Source organism: Notolepis coatsorum (genome assembly GCF_963971535.1).
Source record: "Notolepis coatsorum genome assembly, chromosome: 19".
Lineage (NCBI taxonomy): Eukaryota > Metazoa > Chordata > Actinopteri > Aulopiformes > Paralepididae > Notolepis > Notolepis coatsorum.
In genome coordinates, this window is record NC_140183.1 from 54,811,895 (window position 1) to 54,836,338 (window position 24,444).

At 41.4% G+C, this 24,444-nt stretch overlaps 1 protein-coding gene across 1 annotated transcript in view; it reads left to right on the forward strand.

The window, feature by feature from the left end:
- The first annotated feature begins 765 nt into the window (after positions 1-765).
- The window catches only part of zc3h12aa (zinc finger CCCH-type containing 12Aa), a 43,684-nt gene continuing 20,005 nt past the window's right edge, over positions 766-24,444 (forward strand). The window contains exons 1-3 of the mRNA XM_084336166.1: positions 766-867; positions 1,711-2,184; positions 15,897-16,036. Coding sequence (XP_084192292.1) covers positions 1,799-2,184; positions 15,897-16,036 — 526 coding nt within the window. The 5' untranslated portion in view covers positions 766-867; positions 1,711-1,798. The remainder of the gene's footprint in view (positions 868-1,710; positions 2,185-15,896; positions 16,037-24,444) is intronic.

Genomic DNA, 24,444 nt, shown 5'->3' on the forward strand with positions numbered 1-24,444 from the left:
TTTTCGCTTAGATATTGCGCTGTTGTATACTCCAGGCGAGGAGATTCAAGTATAATCAAAACTCCCAAATAATAATTATTATACATTTGAACATTGAGCTGACTTATTGTGCATTTACATTATTGTTTTTATTTTATTTTATTAAATTAAACAATATTTAGTTTTGGGTTCTGAACCCCAGAAGGTCCCCTGGGCCCTTGACCCCACCTTGCTGGCTAGATGTGAACTCAATATGCTGTAGGCTACTGTAGTTTGACTGGGGGGACCCTGATGTTCAGTTCAGTTCAGAGTTTTTATTTGCCACATGGAATCATACAATCAGTTTCTTCATTACACAATCATAAATAACATTCCATGGACATTACATGTAAACAAGACAAACGTCTTTCTCTGGTCTGCATCCCCTTAACAATGTATGTATTGAGCCGTACTGTATTGTATTTGTACCCATTCTGCAATCTGTTAAATAAAGTTTTCATTCATTCATTCAGTCTGTTGCGAAAACGTTACATTTTGAAACACTGTGTAAATCAAATCAAGAATGACACAAATCAACACCGAATTACAATTACTGGCAGATTCAGTGACAGGCTAAACATCCACCCGTAGCCCCCGCGTCTTGGAGAAAAGAAAGAATACAATATGACAGCTCAAGCCGGCCAGCGCTTATCTTATCTCTCGAGTATGCAAATGTGCTTGGCATTACGTCTAGAGAGGAAGAAGGGAAGAAATCATTGTCAAAGAGGGAGGTGCTCTGAAGTCAGAGCCGTGGCGAAGTTACTGTACTTCGAGACAGAGTGTTGTTAGAACTCACTTTTGTGTGAAAAAAAATTGAACACATTAGGAACGCAGCAAAGTGCAGTAATGGTAAGTTGTGAACGGTGGTCGGCGTGTGGGCTGTTTGTACGTCGAACAATGGTTTAGCGTGCCGTGTTCTCCCAGCCAGGCTCTCACAGACAGGCGGAACCGTGGGAAGACGTGGGCTTGGGGCTGCTTGTCACCTGTATCAGGTAGATAGCATTTTGAACCTAGATCTGCTGTGTAGCTTACAGACACAGTAGTGTAGGTTTCACGGTGCCGCCTGCCTTACGCTACTCGTCTATGGCTACTGTTTCCTACGTTTTGGCTACATGTCCGGTACTTTGTTTTGTTATTAACAGCTGTCATTTTGTCACTATTTCAAAAGAGTTCTGATAGATGCTTTTACATGTCAGATTTGTAGCGTTGGTGAGGTGCGCGTGAGCGCCTTGTCGTTAACAACAGCCTCTACACTTAACTACTACAGTGTATTGGGTCTCTACAGTCCAATCATCGGATTTCAAATGTAGATTTTATTTGGCCAAATAGCCTACGAAGTTACTGTGCAGTAGATGGTATATGAATGGACTCTTTTCGTATCACAAACAGTACTGTATTTATATGCAAATCTGGTGTGTCATAAATGTATAGATGTAGCAGTACTGTCTATCTGTATGTCATGTATGGCATATATGTTATGATGAATTGAAAATGGGGGACCCTGATGTAAACAAGACGAAAGTCTTTCTCTGGTCTGCATCCCCTTAACAATTGTATGTATTGAGCTGTACTGTACCCATTCTGCAATCTGTTAATAAAGTTTTCAATCAATCAATAAGCATACATTTGAGACACACAATATCAGTTATCATAGAATCTGTTGCTAATCAGCTGTCATTTCTGTTTAATCAGCTATTCTGCCGAAATGCTCCTGAAAAGGATGCTATGAGCCTCCTATGCTTCTGAACCAAGTGCAGAAACCAGGCCCAGACTCTCCAGAATGGATCAGGCCTGCATCAGTCAGAGGCCTGCCTCGGCTCAGCTGGAGCTAGATGTAGGGGAACTTCAGCTCAGGGTGGACTTCTTTCGGAAGCTGGGCTATTCTCCTGCAGAAGTGAGTGCTGCTCTGAAGAAGGTCGGCCTAAGCACCGATACCAACTCAGTACTTGGGGAGCTGGTGAGGGTCAGGGCCGGCATTGGCCCCTCCAACCCCAGTCCAGAGAATGAGGAGAGGAGCACAGGGCAGAAAGACCCTCTCGTGGCCTCTGGTTGGCCCCTTGGCCCCCACAGATTCACCCCACCACTACCACCACAGCTGGAGGACAGAAGGGACACAGAGATTGAACTGAAAAACATTGTCATCGACGGCAGCAACGTGGCTATGAGGTAAGAAGACATGACAAGTTTTCATAAATCATCATTTCAAGTTTTGAATTTCATCTTCTGTGCACTGCCATACTAAGGAACCTGCTAATCATTTGGAATTTTTTTGTTGAGAATCCGTGGCGACTGTGAAATTGCGAGGCGCACATTGAAATGTATTGCCCACTTGTTTTGTTTTGCTTGTTGCTTTCCTTATTGATGGTGGCAGACTGTGTATGCCTGAAGCCAACATTGTGTACTGGCTCTAAACATCCAAAAGCTTTTTTTCATTCAGCGCTTCAGTGTATTGTCATGCGAGGACTGCAATATACTTACTCAAAACTATCATGACCAATTCAACCTCACATTCTCATTGAATTCTGACCTTTAAACACACATTCACACGAATGTCACTCAAGTTAAAAAAAAAAATAGTATGAATCCTGATTCCTGTCCCTGCCTGTGCATGCTTTTGTTAAGGTCATTGCTTCAGTATGCAAATCTGAAACACCTCCGCCTCTCTGTTGATGCTGCTGAGGTGTAGTTCACACCCCTAGAAATGTCCCAAGGTAGTGCTCACTCTGAGAGCATTATTCAAAGCAAGGTTATCATAGTGAACTAAAACTAAACAAAAAAACTAAAAATAGGTGTGGGGAGAAAAAACTCCCATAGTAGTTAACTGGAATTAAAATAAAAACGAACTGAAACTATATTGTGTACTTACAAAACAAACAATTTAATTAAATTGTTTTTGATGAAAATGTCTTTCGTTTTAGTCTTTGTCAATTTGGTCAGATTTAGCAAACGCAACAAGCGTGAGGAGACGTGGGTGCATAATGTTTTTTGAGACTGGGATGTCTACACGACGAATTGCATTCACAAAGTGGTATTACACAATACCTATTCTGAACTTATTGAATATTGTCCCTGACAATATCCCCCATATTATAATGAAACTAATAAAAATTAGACTGAACTAAACTAAACCCACTCTAAACTAAACAAACTAAACTGAACTGAACTGAAAACAAAAATTAAAAAACAAATTAAAAATACAGAACTATAATAACCCTGATTCAAGGTTCCTCAAAAATGTATTTGCATGAATTTAATTTGTGCCTTCATTTAAGAGTCTAACCTAATGTTACTATGTGAGCAAAAGGATTATGCAAATATTGTGTGCACATGTAGCATACCAGTTCATTGCTAGTGAGTTGAAAATATATTTCAGGGACTTCCTGTTTGACGTTCTGGTGAGCAGCCACATGAAAGAGCTCCCGGTCAATGAATATCAAAAAAAGGAAGTAAAACAATTAAAAACCAAAAAGGAGAGAGGGACACAGGTCTTCTCTCGCTCGATGCGGAGAAGGCCTTCGATAGGGTGGAATGGGCTTATCTTTTTGATGTTATTGATCGATTTGGATTTGGAAATTACTTTTGTAACTGGATCAAATTACTACACCTAAACTCTGTAGCTGAGGTACTAACAAACGAAGTGACATCTAAACCCTTTAATATCACCAGGGGTTGCCCTCAAGGCTCGCCTTTATCACCGCTCCTGTTCATTTTAGCTATCGAACCGTTAGCAATAGCAATCAGGGCTAACAGACAGCTACATGGGATTGAAATCGGTAATAACGATCACAGAATAGCCCTTTTTGCGGACAATGTCATTTTGTTCCTAAAAAAACTAGATACATCGATACCTGCACTGCTCGATATAATTGATCAGTTCGGTAGTATCTCTGGATATAAACTAAACGCCTCAAAATCATCACTTATGCTGCTTAATGACAACGAGAGAAAAACCGCTGACCAACAAGAATTTCCTTTCAAGCTCTCGAACAGCTTCACTTATCTGGGCATCAAAATAATACCCCAAATAGAAAATATAGCATCAATAAACTATGAACCTATGATAGACTCTGTATTCAAATCCATAGAGAGATGGATGTTCTTGTCAATCTCTGTGATAGGGAGGATAAACATACTAAAGATGTCCATACTACCAAAGTTCCTATACTTATTTCAAAATATCCCTCTGGCACCACCGGTAAGAATGTTCGGAAAGATTGCGTCTCTCATCTCAAAATGTATATGGCGCAAGAAATGTCCGCCTATCTCTGTTGTATCTTCCATTCTATTCAGGGGGGTTGACCTGTCCTAACCTTCATTGGTATTACCTGGCTGCACAATTGAGAACTGTAATGTTTTATTTTTCTAAGGAAGAACCACCATCATGGATGGGAGTGGAAGCATACCCAATGCAACTACCACTACATTTATACATGTATTCAGCTGAGCCAAAATATTTAAGAAAACATACTACACACCCCATAGTGCTCAACATGATTAATGTATGGTATGAGGTAAAGAAATTTATGAAAATAAACAACTCCATGTCGCAATTCAGCCCAATCTGGGGAAACGTCTCATTTAAACCAGGCAAACTGGATGCCGGATTCAAACTATGGACAAAAGAAGGAATAAGTAAAATATCTGACCTTTACAAAGATGGGGTCTTGATACCTTTTGAGGAACTATCAATAAAATACAACATCCCAAGGAAGCATTTTTTTAAATACTTGCAACTGAGAAGTTTCATTTCCTCTCTGCAAAACCAGTCACTGGCAATTCCTACACTTTCATCTTTAGAAAAAATTATCATCAAGAACTGCAATAGCAAAGGCCTGTTATCAATGTTCTATAACTGGATTGTATCTGGTTCAGACGAGACGTCATTATCTAGATTGGAGTCATGGAGGCTGGACTTGGGAGAGGAGATCTCAAACGAGGACTGGAACAGAGCATGCGAGGAGGCTCAGACACAAACAGCCAACACTAGCTTAAAACTACTTCAATACAAATGGCTGATGCGGACTTATATAACCCCTGTCAAACTGAATAAATACAACAGCAACACACCAGATAGGTGCTTTAAATGTACCAAGGATCGGGGAACTTTTATACATTGTATTTGGGAATGTGACAAAATCAAGAAGTTCTGGGGGGAGGTGGTGAATAAAATCAAAGATATCCTGTCAGTGAATATCCCACTAGACTCCAAAATGATATTGTTACATTTATATCCAATAAATCTGAACCTGAGAACCAAACAATTTAAATTTATTGATTTTGCTATACTACAGGCAAAAAGAACAATAGCTTTCAATTGGAAGAAAATAGACGCACCCACAATCGGTGCTTGGATTAAAAACATGGCACAATGCATGTCTATGGAGAGAATAACGTATATCCTCAGGAACAATATAGAGATTTACGAGGATATATGGAAACCATTTAATGAATATCTGAGAAGGGAAGATATAGGAGGGCTGCTATAGGATGAGTCCCCCCGCTCTCTCCCGCGGTCAGCCGTGACCCGGACCCCGGGAGAGACCGGAGACACGTCAGTGAAGGTGTTGTAAAGATGTCATTTATTTTTATTTATTTATTTATTTTTATTTTTATGTACATTTTCTTTTCCTCTTTTCAATTATTTATATTTGTGTACGAGCTATTCTAATGGAGGTACAAATTAATGTACATATTATTTCTGTATGAGAACAGTAAAAACAAAACCAAAGATGCTAAGAGAGAGAAAAGGGGAGGGGGGTATGTGGGTATATGTATAATCTTGTGGAGAAAAGGAATTAAGAATAACTGACTACAATGAAAACCTGAAATGTGTACTGTAAAACCCAATAAAAATATTGTACTAGAAGAAAAGGGATGTTTAAAGGAAATAGAAGGATACGGGAGGAAGGAGGTTCAAGGAGGGTCCCTGGACCCATGACGCGCATATTTACCTGAGTCAGAATTTTATTTTTTTAGAGCAAGTATTATAATTTGATATGATGGTTTAAGGACGACATACACTAAGTATTAGTACCAAGTATCTGGGAAACCAACTGATGTGGGATTAATAGCCAAGGATGATGGGGTATATATGTATGTAAAACAAAATGCAAGGTAAACTGTGTTTAAAACTTTTCTATATATCCCTTTTCAAGGAAGATATACATATCGTCATTGGATTTTGTACAGGCCAACGAATGTGCGATTACTATTCAAAGAATAACTTAGTCAATAATTGTATATATTCTTCTTTCTGCAAGAACGGTATTTTTGTATTTTTTTATTTTTTTATTTTCTCTTTATGGTTTAGGCCTGTATAAGGGCGATGTACACTGTCTGTGTAACCACCTGAAAAGCCAAACGGTGGAAGATTGACAATCAAAGATGTTATTATTTGTATGTTTGTGAATAGAAATGCAAATAAAAATTGAGTTTAAAAAAAAAGTAAAAAAAAAAAAAAAAAATCAAAACCAAATAAAAAGTGAAGATTCGAGGACAAAAGAAAGAAGGAAGAATGAACACGAGGACAAATGAAAGAAAAGCAACCCCAGATGAAGTAAATACACAGATGGAAAAGACTCAACACGAGGCAATGATGCAACAGGTAGAACAAGCTAGCGGGACGCTGAATGTCAGTGCAGAGAAGCTACAGGCTAACATACAAACTAGCTTACAAGCTAACATAGAGGCTAACCAGGCCGCGTTTATGCCTTCGACGACGGAACTGCATTTCCGCGTTCGAGTTTTGTGCTCTGATTGGCCAGGTCATGTGACATGTGCACCAATCGTGGGACAGCAAGTTCTGCGCCTATTTCCGGGTCTAACAGCCTGAAAACTACCTGACATTCTATCGCCATGCTCTAAGACAAACTCTAACCTTAACCAACTTCGAAAAAGTGCCTAAGGTTAACCGTCGGAATCAGGGCAGGCGTTCTATCGCCATGCTCTAAGACAAACTCGAACCTTAACCAACTTCGAACGAGCGCCTAAGCCTAACCAGTGTAGAAACTTGCGGTCCCACGATTGGATGACCAGAAATGACCTGGCCAATCAGAGACGCGGAAATGCAGTTCTGTTGTAGAAGGCATTCAGGCAACCAGGCCACCACGCAGATTGGATTAGGAGCAATGCGGAGCATACAATGTAACACTGAAAAATCCAACGGAGGTGGCAATGAAACGTCGGAGCTATGTAGAAATAAAGAAAATTCAGAAAAAGAAAGGAACCAGGTCCCAACAACGTGCAGGAGGCGACGAGGGACACGGCGAGGAGAGGATGGAAGGTGCTGGGAGGGGAAGGAGAGAGGCCTACGCTGACGCAGAGGATGGAGAGGGCGCGCAGGTGAACCAGAACCGAGAGACGAGGACGAGGAGAGGAGGACGGGAGGAGGAAAAGAGGGGACCTGAACCGATTCAAAGCAGCTATCGGTCAACTATGAAGAACGTCAAAGGGACACGAGAAAGGGGCATGAAGGGCCACTGAAACGGAGGACTAGGGCCTCCACAGGGTGCGTTTGATGGAGCTGGCGGACAATATGGGGTTGTAACTCCGATTAAAGAATCACACAGAGGCGTGCTGCAGTTACTGGTTGTATTTGGGAGATTTGCATGTGTGGTTGTCTACAAAGGAATACAATACAGTATACATTAGTAACACAGTAGTGACGTACATAAACATGTGGTCTATAGCTACAATAATATTCATTAGTAATATAGTGCAACTAGTAACTAAGACATTCGCTTAACCAGAGTTACTATATATAACCTACATAGCCTATGCAGGGAATTACTCATGCAGTGCATGTAAACAGTATAGGTAGGCGGACTGTAAACCAGGTGTAAGATACATTCAATTCACTAGGGGTAATGAGTGAGTTATATTTATATAGCCTAGGCTAGCTAACTTGCGGCTAAGCTAGACACGCAGCGCAGCAGCATATCATAGCAGGGGGAACCTAGGTTGGCTAACGTGCGGCTAAGCTAGCCACGCAGCGCAGCAGCATATCATAGCAGGGGGAACCTAGGTTGGCTAACGTGCAGCTAAGCTAACGGCGCAGCATTTCAATAACAGAGGGAACAACGTCAACAGGAATGGATCGATGTGGACATACTGTAAGTGCAGAGTAGGCTGAATGAACGAATTAGGCAGGAACTAAACATAGGTACTGTACTCACGTTCATTGGCGCACACGTTATCCCAAGGGGACAGGAGTAAACTACTGCTGCACATCGTCAGACAGCAACACGGAGACCAGCTTGCTCACGTTAAAAGGAGAAACTCTTAAAGGGCCAGTAACCTTATCAGGAGACTAGAGTGCGACACTAACTGGGGCACATCAAGATGAACGATTACACTGGCATAACTCAATTACCCTTTCCTGTCAACAACAACATATTAAAGGGCTATTACAGAACAAAGTAGTCTTATTAACAGGGCTTTCCTACAGCCATGGTGATCCAAGGAAAGATACAAGACAAAATCAACGTGGAAGAAAATGCACACAGGGGACCTGGGGATAGATGCAACAGAGGAAAGATAATTGAACAGTTACCCCAAGAAGTATAAGGAAACTTTAACACCAGAATTTAGAATAATTAACACTATGATTTACAATACACACGTTATAGACAAACAATTTGAATATTTCTTTTAAAAGGGACACGCTGATTAGGAAACATATTGGGAAACAATGGACTGGTATGAAGGAACTACAGGATTACACGTGACACACAATACAAATGAACATGAGCATAAGAAAGACAAATTCAGAACATTGACCGGGAGATCTGAGGCCGTCCACAGAACGAATGTTGGACTTATATAGTGCGCACTTTGCCACTAGGGGGAGCCCTCTCACTAGGAGAGCCATTACTCCTCACCCTTCCAACGGGGAACAGAGGGATACGATTAACCATTTCGGGGGATAAATCCGTGTTTCGAATCCAACGGTTGAGGACCAACCATGGACATGTCCGTGGCAAGGTTGTTTTGGCTTTTATTCCATTGTAATAACCTACTCGATGTCACAAGCTGCACTGCAGATCTACCCTCCTCTTCGAATTCTGAAAGGTGCATTACCGGCCAGATCCTCTTAGGGGCGCTGTCTCGATAATGCAGTGTGCCCTGTGGCAGAACGGTGCACTATTTTTTTTTTACTTTCAATGGAGTTTCCAGTTAGCTGGATTCTGGATGTGCAGCCTGCGTGCATCCTTTCGGCAACAAACGTTTCCTTCCGCGTTGCTCTGATTGGCCAGTGATCTATGCTCGTTTCGCCCCTACGCCGCTAGCGAGCATGCGCATTTTGTTTTTGCCCCCACATGCCCACACGCTCACACACGCAGGTTTTAATAATAATAATAATGCAGGTTTTGCCGCCACGCCGGTAGATAATAATAATAATAATTAGGGCTGTCAGTTTATCGCGTTAATTTTTTTAATAATTTTTTTTTTATATAATTTTTTTTGTATCTCATTCATTCCATGAGAATGTAGAATACACATTTACAGACTTTTTTTTAATATGGTCCATTTGCATGTTCTTGGTATCTGATTCTAGGGACATCTATGAATCTCAGGGAATGTATTCCCAGTGTCAGAAATACTGTGGGCTAGATCCACAAATAATGGATTGCACGGTGCAAGTTGCACCCTTACTTACAATTGAAAATGGCGGACCCTGATGTAAACAAGACGAAAGTCTTTCTCTGGTCTGCATGCCCTTAACAATTGTGTGTATTGAGCCGTACTGTATTGTACCCATTCTGCAATCTGTTAATAACATTTTCATTCAATCAATCAATCTGCGCTGTGATTGATTGAATGAAAATCTTATTTTGAGTCAATTGTAATGAACCAAATGAGTATCAATAATTATTTTTTTATCTTTGACTGTGAATAACACCATGCTCAAATTGACCAGACCTGAACAATCTAAGCAAATTAATAGATGGAAGATGATTAAACAGAAGGTTTTGTAGATACAGTACTGAATTCTGCCATCAGGACACATGCAATTTGAAATATGATTATAGAATATAGAATATCAGGCATAAAATGGTTATGCGATTAAAATGCGATTAATTAATTACAAATCCTGTAATTAATTAGATACATTTTTTTAATCGCCTGACAGCACTAATAATAATACTTAGAATAATAATACTTAGACAAACGCACGCAATTGGCACAAGTGTAAATTATGCATGCGTCACTCAGTTTTAACATCGACGCACTTAGCTCAACTCGTTCGCCAGCTTGCTGTGGAGCCTATGGTCACAAGTTCGAATCACTCTTAGTTCAATTTTTTTCTTTTTCTTTTACGTTTAATTAATTTATCATCTCTCTATATGAATGTAACTAGCTATTCATATCAATCGAAATAACGTTCATCTCTCTATATTAACGTAACTAGCTATTCATATCAATTGAAATAACGTATTGTATTGTTTTCATCTCTCTATATTAACGTGATTCCATCAACACAATATTTAGATCACAGGCTGGTCATGCATAATCTCGCCCACCAGACTCTTCTACAGAATTGACTAGGTCGTGCTAGTCAATCAATAGATTACACTTTCTGTAGGCCTAACACTCACCTACTCATTCTGTTGTGACACAACATGACATGTTAGGGTTGTCACCTTCCGTGATCGCGTTTGAACCAATGTGTAAAAAATCTGTTTTAGATTAGACTGTAAAAATCATCAACTTATTGCCATCATGGACCAATAACAGAACAGATTGACAGGTGGTGACAAAGCACAAGACTGGGCATTTATTTAAAAAACATACATACCCTAACCACATAACAGATATTTAAAAGGTAATTAACAGGTATGTTCTGCAACATATATCCACTCTTGAACAATGAAAAACTCCTAATAGCTAGTTACGTTAACCCTTTGCCAATAACGTCGTACAACGGGTTTCAAGTTCATGCGAATTCTGCCAATAACGGCGTACGACGTGATTCTGATCATAATTTCATATTTTCGCCATGGTATTCATATTTCACTCACGGAGCCTTGTCGGATGCTGTGTGAGCCAGCACAACTCTGCAACGCTTCAATACTGCCACCTGGTGGCTGATCGGCGAGTTGCAACCGGAAGTGGATCTCTTGTGATCCCGGTGCGTCTCCCTATTCCGTCCGGCCACTCGTTTATCGTCGCGGGACTTAATACACACACCGTGGATATGGATCTTTGCCATAACTCAATAATTACATGATTTGGGCATGTATTAGTAATATACAAACCGGAAATGGATCGCCTAGATCAGTGATTCCCAACCTGGGGTCCGCGGACCCCTGGGGGTCCGCCAGGGGGCGCAGGGGGTCCGCCAGACCACAGATGATTTGAGGTCTTTTTTTTTTTTTTTTTTTTATCATCAGAAGCATGAATAGTCTCTCCACTACAATAAAAAAATAAAGATAAATAAATAAACATCTAGACATGATTTTTGAATGTTAACAGTAGGCTACCGGGTAGCCGCTAAAACGCGAATCAGTTGACTGTATCACTTTCTGTAGCTAGCCTAGCACGCTAGTTAACTTTCTCGGCTCGTCTGCAGTCAGCCGCCAGAGGCGAAAATGTGTGACAAACGAAAAGGAGATGATGGCAGCTCATCTGCAAAAAAAGTTAGGACCTACAGCAATCGCGAAAATTACATCACCATGGGCTTCACTGAGGGACCAGACAAACGACCTGAGTGTGTGATTTGTGGAGAAAAGTTGGCAAACTCGAGCCTGAAGCCCAGCAAGCTGAAGAGACATCAGGCGTCTAAGCACCCAGAAACCGTTGGGAAGGATCCAGACTTTTTTCGGAGGAAAGAACAGTCTCTCAAGGCGAACAAGCCTGTTGATGTTAGAGTAGCGTGGAGCAGGGGTGGCAGTGATTTACAGAAGGCTACCGAAGCCTCCTTTGAGTGTTCGCTTTTAATTGCAAAAGCAAAGAAACCGCACAATATTGGCGAGCAGCTCATCAAACCAGCCTGCATCAAAATGGTTTAGAAACTGTGCGGCCCACAGGTGGCGGATAAACTAAAATCAGTACCACTCTCGAACAATGTAGTGAAATACCGAATTGATAAGATGTCAAGTGATTGCGAGCAGCAGCTGTCAGAAAAGCTTAGAAAGGGTCCATTTGCCATACAACTTGATGAAACTACAACTGTCGCAGACGAGGCTGTGCTCATCGTTTATGTGCAATATATTGAAAATGAGGATCTGAAGCAGGACATTCTCATGTCAGTCAACCTTACTACCACCACTCGAGGTGAGGATATTTTTACTGCAGTGGATTCTTACTTCATTCAACATAAATGCAAACCGTTCACCATTAGGGCCTGATTTGAGAGGATGAATACATGATTTGAATATTGGCCAAAATTTTGAAATACATAAGGTGCAAGATTAGATTTGTTGATTGAAGGCACAAGTCAAAGAAGCATAGTGGGTCTAATTATGATGCATATGCCTGTGTATAAGCAGTTTGTTATTAAAATGACAAAAAAAAGGTATTAAACCCAGCTAGGACAGATTCTCTCTGCTACTGATTGGAATTTCCTGTCTCATATTTAGTTTAATTTGTTGCATTGATTTGTTCCATAAATGCAAACCGTTCACCATTAGGGACTGATTTGAGAGGATGAATACAGGATTTGAATATTGGCCAAACATTTTGAAATGCATATGGTGCAAGATGAGATTTGTTGATTGAAGGCACAAGTTAAAGAAGCATAGTGGGTCTAATTGTGATGCATATGCCTGTGTATAAGCAGTTTGTTATTAAAATGACAAAAAAAAGGTATTAAACCCAGCTAGGACAGATTCTCTCTGCTACTGATTGGAATTTCCTGTCTCATATTTAGTTTAATTTGTTGCATTGATTTGTTCCATAAATGCAAACCGTTCACCATTAGGGCCTGATTTGAGAGGATGAATACAGCATTTGAATATTGGCCAAACATTTTGAAATGCATATGGTGCAAGATGAGATTTGTTGATTGAAGGCACAAGTCAAAGAAGCATAGTGGGTCTAATTGTGATGCATATGCCTGTGTATAAGCAGTTTGTTATTAAAATGAAAAAAAAAAAAGTATTTTATGGTATCTTATTAGGAGGGGGTCCGCGAATTTCATCAGAGATGTTTGGGGGTCCCTGGGGGGAAAAAGGTTGGGAACCACTGGCCTAGATCCCCACCACATAACTGGGATCTGTTTGCTCCACTCTCATCGCCCAATGGTACGAGGAGACTAACGTGTGTTTCAGCGTTTTTGTTTATCATTTTCGATACAAACTGCTCTGATCAATATATCACCCATACTACATGAAGCATCTAACGACTATCACGGAATTATAAACGACCCCCCCCCCCCCTCCGTTCACCCGCGCATGATCAGTCATACCGTTTAGGACCATGTACAGTTGACATTTTTAATATAGCGTCGATCGGTATCAAACTGCATTTGATGATCTAATATATGCATTTGTGCCTATATCTCACGTTCTGGGAAATACTGCAGAAAACGATAAAAACATATTTATACTCTAGACGGTATTTTTGTATGAATGTGTGAATGAAAAAGTAAAACGTTCCTACATCCTGAACGATAGTTAATCGATGTTGAATGGGCCATAGTAATGTCAATTTAGCAATACAATTAAAAAAGTTATAGCCCTGCAAAGAAAGTGAACATCTCCATAGACTTACAGTGCTGGCAGAGATCAAACAGCGATGGATATAAGCGTGGCAGAGAATGGGTTAATATAGAGAGATGATAAATTAATTAAACGTAAAAAAAATATATATATTGAACTAAGAGTGATTCGAACTTGTGACCATAGGCTCCACAGCAAGCTGGCGAACGAGTTGAGCTAAGTGCATCGATGTTAAAACTGAGTGACGAATGCATAATTTACACTTGTGCCAATTGCGTGCGTTTGTCTAAGTGTTATTATTTTAAGTATTATTATTATTATTATCTACCGGCGTGGCGGCAAAACCTGCATTATTATTATTATTAAAACCTGCGTGTGGGCGTGTGGGGGCAAAAACAAAATGCGCATGCGCGCGCTACCGGCGTAGGGGCGAAACGAGTGTAGATCGCTGGCCAATCAGAGCAACGCGGAAGGAAACGTTTGTTGCCGAAAGGATACACGCGTGCAGCCTAGTAGCTTGGAATACGTTTTGAGACGCGGATTTCACTATGCAGTAAAGGAATATATCATCAGCCAATGGACATGTGGATCTACCAGATGGCGATCGATAACTGGGAAATGCTTTTTTGGGGATCCAACCGGCCCACGGTAAGATCTTTTTCACGTAAATTACATGCTGATCAGGGCTTGTTATGATAGCCATCCACCCGATCAGTGAATGAGGCTAATGAGGCTAACGCGGTTATTGGTAATCAATAATCAGAAACAACGTCCCCCACCCCTCCCCTTTCATGCATTCATGGTGGACCATCATACCGATCATATGCAGTTTGAGTTTTAACTGTAGCTTCTGTATATCCGAAATGCCATTGGATTTAACGTTATTAGCTATTAGCCCTGTATCTCGCCTTCCAGGAAATATCCCAGCCGAAATCCCTTATAACGCTTATATTCAAGACGCTATAAAATGAGAACGTATTGATGAAAAAAAAAATTTAAGCCATTTTGAAGGGACGGTTTATGGTGTCAATTGACAATGAGAATGGACGGATAGCAATACTATAAAGTATAGATTTAGCTCTACAAACAGCCCCACGGACTATGCAAGTCTGTTTAAAAATGCTGGCCGTCTACAGTGATTTTAGACGGATCCAAATGGCCATGAATTTGTTAAGATCCTCTCTTTTTTCTTTGAGTTATGTTAGAATAGCAGTTGCTTTGAATGTACACATGATCATCTGTGAAGGACAAAAATTCAATATAGGACAATAATAGGGGCTTGGGAGAATCTCCATTGGGGATTACTCCGTCACTAGGGGGGGGGGGGGGTCCTCTCCCTAGGAGAGCTGATTCCCCTCCAACCCGCCAACGGGGGCAAAACCGGGAAGTGCTAATTATATGGCCTATTTTGTTTTCATTTTTATTTAGTCACCAAATGTTTTTTTTTTCTTTTTCTTTGAGTAATGTTGGAATAGCAGCTGCAGCGGGGTCTTGTGTGTCGTGGGGTCGTTGTGCGTGGGGTGGGGGTGCTTGGTGACATGGGAGGTAGCATGCTTGGCTCGGTGGGGGGGGGGGTCTCCTTCCCTCTCCTCTACTGGGCCTAGCCCTCTTATGGGGGTCTGGGCGGCTGAACGCAGCCGTATTATAAAAATTCAAGGGGCCCATGTTTGTATATTGTTATGTTATTGATGTCATTGTAAGTAGTGTCTTAAGTGTTGTATGTCTATAAATGTTAATAAAAAAATTAAAAAAAAATATATATATTTCAGTTTAGAACAGAGTTGTCTTGAATTTATATATTATTCTTTACTATGGTAATTGTGTTTTTGAGGAAAATCTTATATTTTCTTTCATATTTGCCATTTTCATTATTTAATCACTTCTGTTCCGAGGGTTGTCATGGGGTTCTTGAGTAATTAATATTTTTTAAATACTTTTTTTTCAGTTTTCTGTAAACAAGAACAGACGTACAAAAAAGACAAAAGGAGGAGACAAAACAAAAATAAACAGAAATAACAAAATGAAAAAGACTGCCAGACAGAAAAATAAAATAACAGTGTGACTTAACTCAAAGCATTACACAATGTGTTGTATAGCCAGCCAGGTGTTACAAGAGTACAGGTAAAACATGAGGTATACAGGGGTGAGTCTCTGCAGATTGTTCTTGAATAATTTAACGTCATTTCCTTTTCTCTCTTTTATCTTGCTCCATTCCAGTCATGGCAACAAGGAAGTGTTCTCCTGTCGAGGCATCCAACTGGCTGTGAACTATTTCCTGGACAGAGGTCATGCCAACATCACTGTGTTTGTTCCCAGCTGGCGCAAGGAGCAGCCCCGACCTGACGCCCCCATCACAGGTGAGGAAACACCTTGTTCCCAATGGATAAGAAAGAGGTTTAAAGTTACCTGATTTTTAATGTACCATCATTCTTGGTACCATCTTAATCATCAACCAACACTTCAGCATTATTCAAAAGTTAATGAGTAGTAAAATTAAAGCTTCTGCTGTGGTGCTGTTCTGGGGGGCGTGGCCCAAGTTGACCGGCCTTCCAATTTTCAAACGCCCGACAATTGGTAGCTAGTGTCCCGTACCCCTTTTCAGTTATCAAACGGTCCTAACAATGCAGAATTTCCATTTATATTCCAGCAATTATCAAAGCAAACGGAGCGCATATTGTTTCTGTCATGAAGGAGGATAGATGCTCCCATTTGAAAACAAGCAATGAAAGTGCCTTCGCTGATCAACATATTGTAACAATGTTTCTTTACATCAGTTTAGTTTAGTTTATTAGGATCCACAATTAGCTACAGCATTGCAGTAGCTATTCTTCCTGGGCTCCACAAAAAAACCTACATTGTGACCGTGCAACATAATACTTACATACATCATAACATAACATGACATTACAAGTAAACAGGACAAAGGACTAGTACACACACACACACACACACTTGACAATCACATTTGAAAAGCAAAACATTTAAAAACGTTCATACATTTCACACCTGTTTAAATATCCTTTGTCAAAAGATGCTGTTTTAATAACATTTTAAATAATATTTTGTTTTCTTGTGTGATATGAGTGAATTCCATCCATACATAGTTCGGTGCATAACCGTTCGTTTTAATTGAGTTTGTTCTTGCTTTTGATAATATAAAGTTTCCTTCTATAGTTGTAGTCAAATACATTTATAAACATCATATGCCTTATCTTTTTATTTACCACATAGCCTTGCAATCGCTATAATTATCTTTTTATAGTGCTAACTCCCTCCATGCGACGATGTTTACATAAAAACATATAGAGGGTATATGACAAATAACAATGGATTGCCCTCTGTAGAATCGTAGTTCAGCTAGATTATAGAAAACAATACAGTGAGTGGATTACTAATAAATGACATCAGCGACCATTTACCAGTTTTTACAGTTTATGACAACAACTACACAGAAAACAAGCAGGACAATAAACTACAATTTAAACGAGTAAGGACTGAAGAATCAATGAACGCTTTCAAAAATGATTTGCTACTACAAAATTGGGAGATAGTATATAAAGAGGATGACACTGATAAAGCATATGAAACATTCTTATCTATATTTAACTTACTATATCACAAACATTGTCCAATAAAAGAATATAGCAGTAAACATAAACACTCAGACAGCCCATGGATCACAAGGGGATTACAGAATGCATGTAAAAAGAAAAATACACTATATAGAGAATTTATAAAACATAGAACTAAAGAGGCAGAAAATAAATATAAGAAATATAAAAACAAGTTGACTAATATTATGAGAAGATGTAAGAAGGATCATTATAGTAGAATATTAGATAACAACAAATATAATATTAAAGGTGTTTGGAAGATATTAAATGGTATTATCAGGAATGGATCAAGACAAATAAACTATCCTCAGTATTTTATGGAAGAGGATCAAACTATTAGCAATATGGATGATGTGGTTAACAACTTTAATACATTTTTTGTAAATATTGGACCAGAATTAGCGGGAAAAATCCCAGATCCAGTGACTCCTGAAGACATAAAAGACAATTACATTGAAAGAAATCCTAGTTCAATGTTTCTGGAAGCGGTAGATGAAAATGAAATTATAGAAACTACTAATAAATGTAAAAACAAGACATCTACAGACAGTAATGAAATAGATATGAAAATAGTAAAAAATGTCATTATTGGGATTTCAAAACCACTCACGCACATCTGCAATTTATCATTCAAAACTGGTCGATTTCCGAATAAAATGAAAATAGCAAAAGTCATACCTCTGTTCAAGACTGGAGATAAACACCACTTCACAAATTATAGGCCTGTTTCTCTACTTCCTCAGTTTTCAAAAATATTAGAAAAACTCTTCAACAACAGATTAGATAAATTCATTGATAAACATAATTTACTCACCGATAGCCAGTATGGATTCAGAACACACCGGTCAACATCACTAGCGTTAATAGAACTCATTGAAAAAATCACAAATTCCATAGATCAAAAAAAACATGTAGCTGGAGTATTCATTGACCTAAAAAAAGCATTTGATACTATTAATCATGATATATTAATCAGGAAATTGGAGAGATATGGGATCAGGGGGGTAGTATTGGACTGGGTAAGAAGCTATCTAAATAAAAGACAACAATTTGTGACAATGAGAGATTATAAATCTGAATGTTTGGACATTGCTTGTGGTGTCCCCCAGGGGTCAGTGTTGGGTCCAAAACTGTTCATCTTGTACATTAACGAGATATGTAAAGTATCCAATATATTTAAATGTATTTTATTTGCGGATGACACTCATCTTTTTTTTTCTGGTGAGAATGTCCAGCAGCTTTTAGAGGTCATCACATCTGAAATGAAGAAATTGAAGGAATGGTTTGATAGAAACAAATTATCATTGAACTTGAGCAAAACTAAAATTATGTTGTTTGGAAACTGTAGATTGGATACTCAGGTACAAGTTAAAATAAATGATGTGATTATTGAAAGAGTTTATGAAAATAAATTCCTAGGTGTAATAATGGACCATAAAATCTGTTGGAAACCTCACATAAAACATGTCCAATCTAAACTCTCACGAAGCATTTCAGTCATGAGTAAAGTAAAGCACATCCTGGATAGAAAATCACTCTACATTCTCTACTGTTCACTAGTTTTACCATATTTAAATTACTGTGCTGAAGTCTGGGGAAACAATTATAAGTCTACACTACAACCACTTTTTATACTCCAAAAAAGGGCCATAAGGATAGTTCACATTGCAGGTTATCGTGATCACACTAACATATTGTTTCTGGAGTCAAAGACATTGAAGTTAAATGATCTTGTGGAATTTAAAACGGCACAATTAATGTATAAAGCAAAAAGTCATGCACTTCCAAGAAACATTCAAGAATTGTTCTTTGATAGGGAGGGGGGTTATAATCTGAGGGGAGAACACAATTTAAAGGTGCTAAACGTACGCACTACCATGAGAAAACACTGCATCTCAATATGTGGAGTGAAACTGTGGAACAGTCTTAATGTGGTGTTAAAGCAATGTCCAAACATGAGACAATTCAAACTGATGTATAAGGAAATTATGTTCACAAGGTACAGGGATGAAGAAGGGACTTGATATTCACAGGTGTTTACATTTTTATTTTGTTTCTATTTTATTTTATTTTATACATATATAGTTTTTGTTTCTTGTTTTGCATATATATATATATATATATATATATATTTTTTTTTTTTTTTTTCTTTTCTTTTCTTTTTTATGTTTAAAATAGTACACTCATTTGAGTAGTGGAAAAGGGGTAGGATTAAATAAATGTATACTTCTTCCTACTCCTTTTCGAACATGCAGATTGAGTTGTTTTTCTTTTTTGTTATTGTTTGTTGTATTCATTGCATGTTCGAAATAAAGACTTCAAATCAAATCAGCTACCACTGCTCATAATTTGACAATGACAGAAAATTCTGATCATAAATTTCAACCCCCCCCCCCCTGTCATTAAAATCTGTGCTAAATTATATCTGACAAATCTACACAGATCAGATCAAATGTTTATTTATCTGGGATTACCCGACTAAATTGGGAACTACAGATTAAGGCTAGGTAACATTATGACAAGATAGGGTAGGCAAATAACATTATCTATTGCTAGATAACACAAACATACCCTTTGGAGGCTTCATGTAAATACATTAGCGTTATGTAGGAGAAAGTTGGCCCTCGATAATCAACTGTAACCACTTGGATAAAATAGGACGGTCATTTGGAAATACATACAGCGTCCATTTATAACAATGGATGACACGGTAGTTAAATGCCATGCTGAAGAGTTAGCCACTGACATTAGCTTACTAAATAATGGCAGGTGTCAGTAATTAGTGCATGCCGGTTGTAGGGACATGCCGCTACGGTCACGCCACAAGTTTTGGCCATGCCAGTTTCTTCACATGTTTCGGCAGAAATTTGCTAGACGGGATATGACGCTCAGGGTTCAACCAATCATATTCACTGCTCATCGGCTGAAATCGCGCCAGCTGCTCCGACATTGGCTGAGCGAACAGTAGGTGTTGTCGTGTGGTTTTGCACATGGACATACCGGTATATAAAAGCTAGATGACTCACCCACGCTGCTGGCCAATGGGAGACCGACATTGCCACATGGTGGCCATCTTGCCACAGGCAGCACGCCGACTCATAACGTTAGGTTATGGCTATAACCAAGTTCTGTGAGTATTGGTGACGCTCAGCGTCACTACTGCACTGTACCTCGCTCGTGCACGCGCACTGAATAAAAAATTCCACAATAGTCTGGCCACACCCCTATCAGCTTACCTACATAAGCAGAGGTGGGGCCACATACTCGCCTCCTTCCCAAGCTTTCACCACAAGGTGAGATCAAGGGCCGCAGTGGCGTCTGACGCCGAGCGTCACCAATACTCACAGAACTTGGTTATAGCCATAACCTAACGTTCTGTATCGTATGGCTCCGCACGGCGTCACTACTGCACAAGGGAGGCCGAGCGAGAGCCATCGGCCGACAAATGTACCCCGCTGAGGCCCCCCACAACCATCAGATCAGGGAGGACCGAGCCCCCCCGACCCCCCCTAATGGAGGGCACCCCCCCTATTGGAGGATCACGGGAGGGCGACGGATCCGACCGTGCGACGAGGCATTCGAGCAACTCAACGCACAGGGTGAGCAGACCGTGGCTTGACCCCACGACTACACACACGCACAACCCGCATGCCACCCGGGAACGAACGGAAGGAACAACCTCGTTACTGCCCCCAGAATCACAGGGTCAAGAACAAACCCAACCCCGTGGCAAGGCCGTAGCAGCGGAGCGCGAAGGAAGACCCAGACCCACCGAAGGGACTGGATCCCCTGGAAAACGGGGGCCCGGAGAGGTCAATGACACCAGGCATCAAGACCCCACCAGGCGGTCACTTAGTGACACCGCCCCCCACATCGCCAGCGTATTCGGATCAGGCCCCTCCAAGAGCGGGCCCTTTCCCCCCAATAGCACACCGCCTGGCATACTGACCCTGCAGAACAGGCAGTCAGCACGGCCGTAAACACTCAAAGGTTAACCAACGGAAGCAGGCAGCGTACCGGGGAAACCAGGCAACAGGCTGTAACCCGAGCCTGGAGCACTGCGGACGAGACAGGCGCCAAAGGAGTCAGCTGAAAACAGCCGCCCCGGCGGAAGGGGCGTATGCTGGCGTTGTTGATCACCATGACAAAGCCTCCTTTAAAAAACCCCACCCAGAGGGGTTGAGGCAGAGAAGGCTGACATGATTGGCAGACGTCATGAACGTGCAGGGGCACACTCAACCGGACAACCCGGGAGTTGACACTGCTCCAGCACACCAGGGAACCAACCACCATGTCGTTACCCTATGCGGTGGTTGTTCCTATAACCCCTCAGGAAAAACTCCAAAACACACCTGCGGGTATCATACCGCAGTACAAGTGTTGCAGTTTTTCAAAAAAGGGTTATTCCAGGCCTACGGGTCGACGAACATTACTTCGGACCAGGCCCGGCGGCACGGGAAGCACAGAGTTACCAGAGTAGGTCCAAGACCACCCCAACAGCCCCCTCCACGCCACGCGTGAGAGAGGAGCGAAAAGAATGGAGAACCAACCCCAAGCACACCGCCCTTGGTATTCCCAGGCGGTCTCCCAACCAAGTACTAACCAGGACCGAACCTGCGTAGCGGCCGAGATCTGACGAGATCGGGCGTGTACAGGTTGGCATGGTCGTAAGCCATTACGACAGTGCAGAGTACAATATGTACCCAACAAGGGTCTCCATAGCGCCTAACCCTGTGACACCCGGACCGACCTGGCATTTTCCCCCCCAAAAAAAAGCACAAGTCCCTCAGGGTACCAGAACAGCAGATCTGCATCCCCGGCGGACAACGGGTTAACTGACCTGGACCAGCGTGACCAGACCAGTCCTAATCACGCCGACATGCCCACTCCAGGAGAGTGGGTAGGTATGCGTGTCGATCTAAAACATGAAAAGAGGGCGCCACCCAGACGGTCCCCATTTAGACCGTGCTCAGTGGCCCACCCCAAGGGCGTGAGACCCCTCTACATATGTTCAGATCTATTCCGTTAACATCCCCCAGATATGAACGAGAATTCATCGAGACAACCTAGTAAACTGGCGCTCGGAAGAGACAAAACTCCATCCCAGTTGCCCTATAAAAACGCTGTTTTAACAAGCAACCAAGGCGCACTTAGCCCCTGTGTGATCCTGTAACAGAAACACACCGAGCCAGCACTATGTATGCGTCGAGACCCAAACACATCAATGGATAGTCTAGCCAGACACCAAACATTGTTCCTCCAAGTCGCCTGGGAGAACGACACGGAGCCGTCGTGCTTCATGTACCTTCCTCTTTTTATCCAAAAAAGAAAGAACACAGACTGACATGAATCCCTCGTGACGCAGGCTGAGGGTAAAAATGTTGTACATTTTTACATCCCACCACCCTCCCATAGGGAGGAGACGGAAATCCCCAGAGAGACTTCCCACGCGAGCTGTATAGATTGAAAAGAATATATTGCAACATTGAGCCATGTCAAATGTTGGTTTAGGGCTCTCCGAGGAGGAGGCACTGAACCCATACACACTCAATAATCGAATTGAATCGAATACACACACAATAGAGTAGGACTCCTTTTTGGAGTTCTACTCACCTTGACAATCTGAGGAGGAGGCTCTGCACTCTGAGGAGGCTCCCTCACATGGAAGGAGAGTCCTAACTCACAGAAGGCCAGAGTAGGAGCTTCGTGAGGAGGAGCCCTGACCCCTCCCTGAAACAGATCCATCATATGGACCTGAACAGCTCACGGAAGTCTTACCAACAGAGACGCGCACAGTGACGTACTCTGTGGCGGGGGAATTTCTGCGGTGCACACGCCCAATATTCCAGGGCGTGGGACCAGGAAACTCCCTCCCCCCTCTTACCCTGTAACGTGCCGAACAGCAACGTGACAGGAACCTTGAAGGACAGGAGGTATTAACCCCTGCCCATCAAAGAATGGGAGGAAAGGATTACCAGTTCACCCCTTTACGACCCCACACCCATGATACGATGTAACGACAAAAAAGAGTATGACACAGTCATAGTCAGCTACATGAAGCGTCTAACAGCTTCACACAGCTCATGTGCTAACCTGCTATCTGATTTTTACTAAGGAAAAAACACAGAATAGAGAGGGCCCCCTTAAGAGCCCCGGTACCAGACTTACACATGTGCTTCTGTGACCAACCCAACCCAGTTGTAGATCACAAGATACACACAACCCTTTACCACCACAAAAAATGGCAATACACTCTACAGAGGAACGCCGTTTTTCATAATGAGAGAATACACAATTCTCGAATAGTATCGGCCACAGGCCTTGCTAAGCACACACGAAAAGTGACCAAACAATCTTTTCTTTTAGGAAAATACAGTTCCTCAAGCAGTTTTAGCACAACCCCAGCAATCAAGCCAAGGGTTACATCGTATCCCACCACACAGTGACACAATATATTGTAAACAACATGTCTGAGAGGAGGGTGAGGAAGTCCCGAGGGAACCGGGGGGAACGCCCCTCCTACCTTACCCTTAATACGGCCAGTTGAACAGGCAAACCTGTTAATATGTGAACACAATGTTCATTGTCATTACAGGCTGAGAAAAGAATTCATTCTTCACTCATATGTCACTAAGCATAGCTTTATAGGTTAGTTTAACCCCCTTAGTTGTGAGTACACGGTACATGAATACACATGATGTTTCTCAACACAACAAACCAGATCATTTTTACATCTGTAACAAACAACCCGATTTGCATGGAGAAGCTAATACCAGTGACAAGACAATTCACACACAACTCGCGTCGTATCCTAAATGTAGTGCAGCAACACTCGTTTTGGAAAACATCGTTATTTACAAAACATTTAGAAGGGAAGGAAGAAGACGCGTTTTAAGGTCTGGTCAGGACCTTCCTACCGAGAGCGCAGATCAAGCGAACTGCAGTCTCTAACAGGGCACGATAGTAACACAGCATCCTGTGTTTGACGACACGGGCAGCGTCGCTGCTCCATCCCGCCGCTACGGTTCTCCTTGTCGACGCAGTCCTCGCCGGCCGGCTCCGGGTAGGTTCGACTAACATCCTCTGTCAAAGATGACGTCGTAGTCAGAGTGTTTATAGTCACAGAAAACGTTCAACAGTGTAGCATTAAG